The following is a 10,401-nucleotide window of genomic DNA, read 5'->3' on the forward strand; positions in this document are numbered from 1 at the left end:
TAGAAGGCTGTTAGAACTCTGTGTAGACAACGACCTGGTGTTGACTAATTCCTACTTGGAACAAAAAAAGGTGCACAAAATAATCAGGGAGGTTAAAAACAGGGAAGATTAATAATAACAAATTTAAAAAAAGCAATGAAATTGGAAGAACCACTGGTTGCAAGTAATCCAAGTGATGAGGAAATGGAACGAAGATAGGAAACATTTAAGGAAACAATGAAGAAAGTGATTTCAGAAGTTTGTGTTCTGTAAGTAGAATGAAATCGAGACAGCAACGAACTACTTCGTGGAATGACAAAGTTAAGGGGGAGATAAACAAGAAGACTGAAAGACTGAGAAGAATCAAGAAGTTAGTTGAAAGCCTTGAAGTTGGAAAGGCTGTAGGTTATGAGGAAATTCCACCAGAAATGTTGAAATTCTTAACTGAAAGTGGAGTTGTGGGATTACTTGGGATTCTTAGGTTGGCGGGAGGTTGGGCTAAAGCAATAATATTGCGAATTTACAAAAAAAGAGCGACTCTAGAGACTGCAATAACTACAGGATAATGTCGATTTTATGTGCTGCAGTAAAAGTTTTTATTAAGGAAAATAATAGAGCCAAAATCTAAATGTGGTCTAAATTGGATTTAGAAAGGGACGTAGCGTTATGGACCACATATTCTGATTATTTCAAAAAACTGAAAAATGTAGTTAAAAATAAAAATGAATATTATGTTTCCTTGATATGAAAAAACCTTTGATTGCTTAAGGCGGCTAATAATCAGGGAAAGTCTACGGATTAAGGGAATAGGTTAGAAGTTAACCAGATAAGAACGGACAAACCAAATTTTAGACGAATTAGAAACTAAAGAAGGATAAAGACAAGGGGTGTGCTGAGTCCGCTGCTGTTTATAGTCATAATGAATGAGATTGTAAATGGACAACAGAGAAGAAGAGAAAACATAAGGTAGGGTAAAATACAATGCGGTTTGAAACAGGTGTTTTTGTCGATGATGTGGTATTGTGTGCTGTGGAAGGGAAAACCTACAAAATAACTTAGTATGTTGGAATAACGAAGTTACAAAATTCGGATTAGAAATCAACACAGGAAATACTAACGTAAAGGTTGTTTTGAACGAAGAAATTTTGTGGTTAGTCCCTAAATGAATGGGGTTATTATCATGTAGGCTGACAGCCACAAATATCTGGGGTTCGTGATAACCATAAAAATTAAAATGCCTTGTTTAAAAATTATGTTATGTTTAAATTATGTTTAAAAATTAGAATATCCCAAAAGCTAAAGGATATGTTAAAAATTCGTTTATAAGAATATAAGAAATATCTACTATTTTCTAGCCGTAATGCAAATCGCCAAAATGTTGTCTTCTGGGTAAGGCCCCAAACATCTAATTATTAAGCTGTTTCTAGATAGATCTTCATAAACTACCAATACATATTCTTATTTATCTAAATGAAGTGGTAGAGGATGTTTCACTAAATGATCTGATTCAGTTGATTTAACAAAGAACGCACCTTACAAAAGACGGTTATTACACCGGAAGTACTGAAAATTTCGATTTAATATTTTACTATCATAACTTAAAACATTTAATAATATTTTTATGAAAAAAAATTAAATGAATTTCCGCCCTTAAGCACTTATTAAGGCTAGTAACGGAGAGCTAAAAATTTTAAAATGCGATATGGTATTAGATAGCTTCAAATTGAAGGTAGATTGTTCGATAAACCATCTCTCTAGTTCAGCTCAACTCTTGAGGCTGAAATGAATTACGGGATATCGCTGCGAAGAAAAGGGTTGCAAAAACAGTTAAAAAGAAATTTTTCAATCATTTTCACACTATAAACTAAAGCTATGTATCTATAACATACTGCTTCGTCTGATTACTCTATTTTTGATCTTGATGAACAAGGTAATAAATTTCTAAAAGCTTAGTGTGCGATCTGCTTGATAATTTATCTTTTTATCTTGATTGCTTATCCTTAATCGTTCTTAATGCTTATCCTTAACCTGAGCCATAGATGTCGGTATTTGCATCGAGAATAATGAAAATCTATTATCTTCTTTCTTTCTATTATCTTCTATATAATAGTTTTTGCAATGCTTCAGTGATGTTATATTGTTTTTTGTTGCTCACCAAAATGAAGCAAAGAGTGGTACTATTAAGAAACACCAAAACACTGTGAGCCAAAAATATGACGGTTTGCTATTAGGCTTAAAATGGAACGCAAAAGATATCAGATGGTCCAATACTTTAATGATAATGTTCGTAAAACTTGTTAGCAATGTAAATTTCTTATAATACTTAGATTACTAGCACTTAGCAGAGCTGCAATGAGCTGCAACCATTAGACGCATGTTAATTCTATCCATTCAAAGTGTACCATAACCAAGGAATTGTGAAGTGGTGGTGAACAGAAAAACACACGAGAATACCTACAAGAAAATTAAAAAGGATACTATTGATACCATACTATGACCAGAGCGACCATAAAATTTTTAGACCCGAAATTTATCGTCATAAGAACATCAATGGAGAGGATGATATGGAGTTGAAGTGAATCTAGATGGTTTTACTGGTCCTAATGAAAAATTTCCCCATTCCATACCGAAGGCGGTATTCGAAATTTTATTTCTTCATGGTGTTCCAACGATTTTTTAAGACTATCTAGGTAATTGGAAAGTTCCAGGGATTTTTTAATTATATCTAAGGATGACCATGATTTGTAACGATTTCCAGGAATTGCTAAAGACATCTAGGAATTAATATTGATTTAATGAATATGGAATGTGTGTGGATTTTGAGTGTTATCCAGAAATTCCAAGAATGTGCAAGTATTTCTAAGAATTATATGGTTAAATAACACATTTTCGCTCGCAAAATAAGTATATTAAAGTTAAATTTATTATAATCTTTCACTTTGTTGCATAATCTTTATAGATAGAACATTTTCAGCGCTGTGGTTTAAGAAATATTAATTGAAAAAGTTATTTCGCCAAAAAAAAAATCATTATCTAGACTAGCAGCTTGAGAGAAATCCACAAAACTTCTGATAACAAAAAAATTCTTTGTGTTTGAAGCTGGATACCTCGGAAACCGTTCGACGAAGAAAATTGCGGTTACGTTTTTTCGAATTCTTTAATATTTTTACATAGTTATGGTCAATTTAGTTACTTAGTAGAAATCTACTAAAAATTGATGAAATATTAACAAAGTGACAACATATTCAATCAAAAATGTATTTGGGTTTGAAGTTAAATGACTCGGAAATCGGTCAACGTAGAAAATTGCGGTAAGCTTTTTTAGAATTCTTCAAAGTTTTTAATAATATTCGAAAATGTATAATTTTCAATTTTGCGGTTTAAGAAAACTTGATTAATATAAATGTTATATAAATAGTAGTTTAAGAGAAATCTACTAAAAATCCGGTTTAAGGATGGATATCCTGGGCGAAACCGTTCGCCGAAAAATTACTGTTATATTTTCTGGAATTTTGCACCATTTTTATGCAAAATTTATGAACCGGAACATTTTCAGTTTTGCGGTTAAAGAGAATCGATTAAAAATCATTGGAAGTATTAAAAAAAAACATCAATTAAAAGAAATAATAAGTAATTTATTATTTACACATTTTTGCATAATAATTGAATATTTGAACAATCGGCAAAAATTTATTGAAGCGTTTTCAAGATGACAGCTTTTAATAAAAAAGTTCTTTGAGAAACCGTTACATAATTTCCTTCGCTGTTAACCTTTTTAAAATTGTTGAACATTTTTATGTAATTATAGTAAATAGTTTATATATATGTTTAGTTCTGCGGTTTTCGAGAAATGAATTATGTTAATATTTTAATGCGAAATAATGTGCGAATTTAAAAAATTGTGGGAGATTAGTTTTTAGGAGATTAACAAGAAACTCAAAAATGCGTTATTGAGCAAAAATGTTTCAAGCAAAAATTAATTTTGATTTAATTTTTAACATTGTTTGAAAAATTTTTATATACAACATCTAAGAGATATAAATTGTCTTAGATTGTTGTACTATTCACAGGGAAAAAAATTTTTTTTTTAAAGTTTCAAATAAAAATTATTTCTGATTTAATTCTAAACAAATATTGTTTGAAAAATGTTTGGTTACAACATTTAATTATTAAGATAACCTCAAAAACATTATTTTTATATACAGGGTGTTTCTAAATTGATGCGACAGATTTCAAGGAGTTACATCTTCCCCACCGAGTTACAGCACTCTAAAGTTTGGCGGAAAAATTGTATTTATTTAATAAATCCACTATGGAGGAATTTAGAAGAATGAAATTTGGTAGATAACTGTTGCTAATAAAATGACACTTTTTACAAGAGGCTGAAAATATTAACCCCAATAATACTTTGCATTAAAACTTTTTAATGCGTCTAAATTTTTCTATTTTGCATATTATATTATATATTACATATTTCTATTGATTTAAATAGATTTAAATACGCAACATTTTTGCCTCTTGACATTTTGTCCTAAAATTGTTAGTTTGATCACAAAAATAAAATAATACACACGCTCAGGTGAATTAATTCAGAGATTGGTTATTATTTGTCAAAGAAATGAAGTTAGGTATGTCAAATTAATCGCAGCATTATTTTACTTCTTGTGATCAAACTAACAATTTGTTAGTTGTAAAATGTGAAGAGATAAGAAAGTTGCAGATTTTTTTCCCTTAACTTAATCACCCTTGAAGTCTTTCGCATCAATTTAGAAACACACTGTATATACTACCCACTGAAGACATTAAATGTGTGTATTTAAGAAATCAGTTTTAAATCACATGCTAAGAAAAAACTCACGAGAAATATATTTCAATAAATAAAGAAAAATATGTTTTAGATAGCCTTAAATTGTCGTACTATTCAGAGGGAAACTAAAAAAAGCGCCATTTAACAAAAATGTGAAAAATGTTTCAAACAAAAATTATTTCTAATTTAATTCTAAATAAATATTGTTGGTAAAGCTTTTGGATACAACATTTAATTATTTACATAACCTCAAAAATATCATTTTATATACAGGTAATTCAAATTTGACACCCACCATTGGGATCTCAGAAACCATAAGAGATACAGAAATGGTTAAATGGGGACAAAATTGGATCTAGCCGTTTTAGGTTTTAAAATATGGCCGAAAAACAAAAAAATGACTTTTTCGCTTTTTGCCTATAACTTCTTTACTTTTCGTTTTTTCCTAAATCTGAAAGACTTTTTATGAAAAATGTCATGACACAACTAGAAATTTTTTCCGATGTTTCGTTTTCGTGAACTATCATCAGGTTTATTATTTTCTTTTTTAATAATTGTGATATATCATTGAAATCAGAATTAATTATCCTATTTTTGATTTAATTTTTAACATTGTTTGAAAAATTTTTATATACAACATTTACTATGTCAACAAAAATATGTCTTGGCCATCTAAGATATATAAATTGTCTTAGATTGTTGTACTGTTCACAGGGAAAAAAAGCGTCATTTAACAAAAGTTTTAAAAAATTTTCAACTAAAATTTATTTTTGATTTAATTCTAAACAAATATTGTTTGAAAAATTTTTGGATACAACATTTAATTATTAAGATAACCTCAAAAACATCGTTTTATATACAGACTGTTTCTAAATTGATGCGAAAGATTTCAAGGAGTGATTTTTCAGCAAAAATTAAGGAATCTTTCATATAACTTTTTGTTCAAAACCCTTTCCCCACCGAGTTATAGCATTCTAAAGTTAGCAGAAACCCCATTATGGAGGAATTTAGAAGAATGAAATTTGGCAGATTGATGTTGCTAATAAAATGACACTTTTTGACGATTTTTACAACCCGAAAATGGGGCTGAAAAAATTAACCTCTATAATACTTTGCATCAGAACTTTTTAATGCGTCTACATTTTTCTATTTAAAAACTTGAGTCTATTGACATTTTCTCCTAAAATTGTTAGTTTGATCACAAAATCAAGAGATAAGAAAGTTGTAGATTTTTTCCCTTAACTTAATCACCCTTGAAGTTTTTCGCATCAATTTAGAAACATCCTGTATATACTACCCACTGCAGACATTGAATGTGTGTATTTAAGAAATCTGATACGGAATATTTTCAATAAATAAACAAAAAATATGTTTTAAATAGCTTTAAATTGTCGTACTATTCACAGGGAAACTAAAAAAAGCGCTATTTAACAAAAATTTGAAAAATGTTTCAAACAAAAATTATTTCTAATTTAATTCTAAATAAAAATTGTTTGGAAAGCTTTTGGATACAACATTTAATTATTGATATAACCTCAAAAATATCATTTTATATACAGAGTAATTCAAATTCGACTCAACATTGGGATGTCAGAAACCATAAGAGATACAGAAATGGTTAAATGGGGGCAAAATTGCGTATCTTAGCGCTTATCATTTTTCAACTAACTTTTTGGATCTGGCCGGTTTAGTTTTTAAAATATGGCCGAAAAACAAAAAAATTACTTTTTCGTTTTTGCCTATAATTTCTTTATTTTTCGTTTCTTTCTGAATCTGAAAGAACATTCTTAAGGCAACTTTTTATGAAAAATGTCATGACACAACTAGAAATTTTCTCCGAAGTTTCGTTTTCGTGAACTATCATCAGGTTTTTTTTTTTCGAATAATTCAATGTTTTTTTAAATGAAATACATTGTGTGACATATCATTAAAATCAGAATTAATTATCCTATTTTTTGGTGTGAAAATCAAATATGGCGTTCATAAGAAAAATTAAACCTGATGATATTGAATGTGTATATTTAAGAAATCAGTTTTAAATCACATTCTAAGAAAAAAATCATAAGGAATATTTTTCAATAAATAAACAAAAATATGTTTTAAATAGCCTTAAATTGTCGTCCTATTCACAGGGAAACTAAAAAAAGCGCCATTTAAGAAAAATTTGAAAAATGTTTCAAACAAAAATTATTTCTAATTTAATTCTAAATAAATATTGTTTGAAAAGCTTTTGGATGCAATATTTAATTATTGAGATAACCTCAAAAATATCATTTTATATATTATATCAGTGAATAAATTTAGGAAAATTTTTGTTATCAGTTTAAATTTTTTTATGGGTATCATAAACCATGTCTTTATAGCTTTAATTTGGTGCAAGAATTATTGAATAATTCCTAAAAATAAATAATGAGTAACATTTTTAATATTCACATTTTTTAAATTTCTTTATAATTTTCTAAACGACACTTTAAGGATTATAATAAAGCAGGTTTATAATAAATCGGTCAATTATTTAAGTTATAACTTTTAAAATTCAACAAACAATTTTTTTTATAAAACTTTAGTTTGCTTAAAAATTTTGTGACAGATAATAATAGTTTCTAACCTTTACCCTGATGAGATTCACTTCCGGAATCTTCACTTTGTGGTCCTCCGCCGCCGACGGAACCCATAGGAGGTCGTCCGGGGGCTGCCAATGCCGTTGGATATCTAGGTCTACCTAGGGGTCCGAAAATTGCGCCTGATGATGGCATCCCAAGTAAAGTTGCAGCCCCCGGAAATTGTAATAATTGTGGGGCAACACCGCACCAAGGCGGCTGCCCCCGTGGGGCTGCCAAATGAGCCCCCAACGCGAATAATCGCAAATTATTCGCCGATTCCAACATTAAACGTGTTTTAAAGTCGTTTTCGGTTTGTTTTTCAGTACCCACTTTGATAATAAATAATAAAATAATAAAAAAAAACTCAAATTATGTCACTAGGTGAAAAATGATTTTCACTTTCACTGTTTTTTTTTTTTTTGAATAAGAGTGCGAAAAACTCAACTTTATAACTTCACTTTATTTAATCCAAAATCGAATATTCACTTCACCAACACTTATTTATATATATTATTTATTATAATTTTTTTTTTCGAAAATCACTTCACTTAACCTCAATTTAATCTAATTTTAATCTCAATTCTCGTTTTATTTTTAATGTTTTTTTGTTATTTTATCGCGAAATTTGTGTTTTCAAACTCGAAAACGTTCCGAACGTGAATCGAGTTGGCGTTTCACTAAAAACAGTTCGAAACAGAGGCGGCGCGGGGCGGAAACAATTGACTGCGAGTCGAGGGTTAGACAAAGAGGACAAATTCCGAGACGATATGATGTGATATCGGGTCGGTGGTGGGGGTGAAAACTGGTATAAACCACGCCTACTCACCCGAACGTCATTTGTTCGCGGTTGGAGAGTCGAATGCGATTTGATTCGTCGAGCGGTTTTTGATCGGTTATAACGACCACGCCTACTTAGAATCTGTTTTTAAGTCCACATAGTTAAAAAATTAGAACCACGCCTAAAAATAAATTAAAAAAACATTTTTTTTTGTTTAATTTTGTGTCGATTTTAACAGTTTTTGGTAAAACATAAATCTCCGAGTTTTCCTTCGATACTTTTATTCTCAATACTTTTATTATACAATATATTATTAAAAAATACATTTTAAGACATAAATCAGTTATTAAACAAGACGTTTTAAGATATAAATTTGATTTTAATTCTTAAAAATAAATCCTTTTTAACTCTCATAACACAAAAAGAGCAACCCGAATCCCTGTAAACCTGTTAAGATCCTTCGATTAGATTACATTTCGAGGGGGATCGGATGCAATTCATTTCAGGGTTGCTCTTGAATTGTATTTACTGCCACTGTAACTATACGTGTATGTATGTGGGACGCCACAAATCAAAATCCGGGAGCTAGGGGCGAAATCCAGAGGGAGGAACTTGAAATTTCTGCTTTACTCGTGGCCAAAGAGGTTCTATCTATCGCCCTTCTCTCATCCCTAGAGAAAATTGGTTTATACGGTCCATATGTTGTGGATTATCTATGTTGGATAAAGTTTTAGGGTTCACTTCAAAAAGATTTAGAAAGGTTCAAAGTTGTTTTTTGATTTTCTGAATAATGTGTAGGGGAAATTGTAAAACATATTTATGTTAACCTACTAAGTTTTGTTTATTATCTATTAAACTGCATTGCCAAAAATGTTACAATTTGCAGTTATCATGTAAAAATGTTGGAGAGTTCTAAAAAGGTTAACAGGAATTGTTTTCGTTGATTGCTTTCGCAGATATCCATCTTCAAACTCAAATGATTTTTGATTTGAAATGTTGTCATCATGATAACGCTTGAGGGTTGGGTTGGGTTGGGTTGGATAGATAAAAATGTTCAAAAATCATATTTGAAAATGTTTAACTTAAGTGTTAAACTATAAACTTAATTTTTTTGAACTTTTTTTTAATTAGGCACCTTAAAAATGGTATTTAAACTGATAAGTACTTAAAAAATCGTCCTAACCTTATTTACAGGAATTAAAAAATGATTCTTATATCAAATTAATTTTAAAAGTGTGTACTTTAAGAATATTGAAAAATATTTTTGGTTTTTGTGAAAACGTTGAAAATTGAAACTGTGCTTTTTGGAACATTTTAGGTAACTAATTGAAAAATCGTCCTTATCTTATTTACAGTCTTTCTACTCTTTTTAAATTAAAAGATTTTGCAAAATCGATTTCTTGGATAATTGTTATTGCTTTATCACTAATTAGAGATACAAAGTTTAAACTCAAGAATTTCTAACGATTTTTAACTCTTCCTTGATTAATTTAAGTAATTTATGAAAAAATGATTTCTTTGATAATTTCTTTCGAAATGTTGAGGTCTATTTTGTAAAATAACTCTTGGTTTTTGAGATACAAAGGTTTAGACTCAAGGAGCAGAACATTTTGAGAGCCACCTTAGCTAAAATGTAGAAGACATAGGAAACGCAACGAATTATGAACAATCGAAGAAGTGGAAGAAGCATTAGAAAGAATTAGCCAACCTCAAATCACCAAGTTCTGATAAGATACCATCAGAAATCCCGAAAAAAGGAAGCATCATGCTTACCACAAAACTTTGCCAACTTATAACAGAAACATGGAAAACAGAAACACTGCTGGAAGAACGGAATAACTCACTTATATTAAGTTATGTTCCCTATCCTAGAAATACAACGCCCTAGAATGTGGAAACTACAAGAGCTCTATTAATCGCAATCTTCTTACGCAAATAACCATTGAATAAACATTAGACAATTAAAGATAAAATGACCTCGGCTTCATTTCATCAGTCTTTGTGGTACCAATAACTATTGTAAGTGTTTATGAAGAATTATTTCAGCTAGTAGATAAAACCAGATCGAGGCAGCGCCTCGCCCGAAAACGACCTCGACTCCATTCCTTCAGCTCGTGACAACGATTACTTTGTCATACAAATAATTTTTATATATTAAGATCCTATACTGCTAGCGAAATAGTATGTACTATGTATACTAATGGCAGACTGAATACTACTAATGAAATACTAGA

General features: G+C 29.9%; 1 protein-coding gene across 1 annotated transcript in view; it reads right to left on the minus strand.

Moving 5' to 3' along the window:
- LOC111416155 (homeobox protein unc-4-like) overlaps window positions 1–8,079 on the minus strand; it is a 60,054-nt gene extending 51,975 nt beyond the window's left edge. Inside the window, exon 1 of the mRNA XM_023048106.2 lies at window positions 7,395–8,079. Within this exon, the coding sequence (XP_022903874.1) occupies window positions 7,395–7,674 (280 nt within the window). The 5' untranslated portion in view covers window positions 7,675–8,079. The remainder of the gene's footprint in view (window positions 1–7,394) is intronic.
- Between the last annotated feature and the right edge of the window lie 2,322 nt (window positions 8,080–10,401).

The sequence above is a fragment of the Onthophagus taurus genome, chromosome 5 (genome assembly GCF_036711975.1).
Source record: "Onthophagus taurus isolate NC chromosome 5, IU_Otau_3.0, whole genome shotgun sequence".
NCBI lineage: Eukaryota > Metazoa > Arthropoda > Insecta > Coleoptera > Scarabaeidae > Onthophagus > Onthophagus taurus.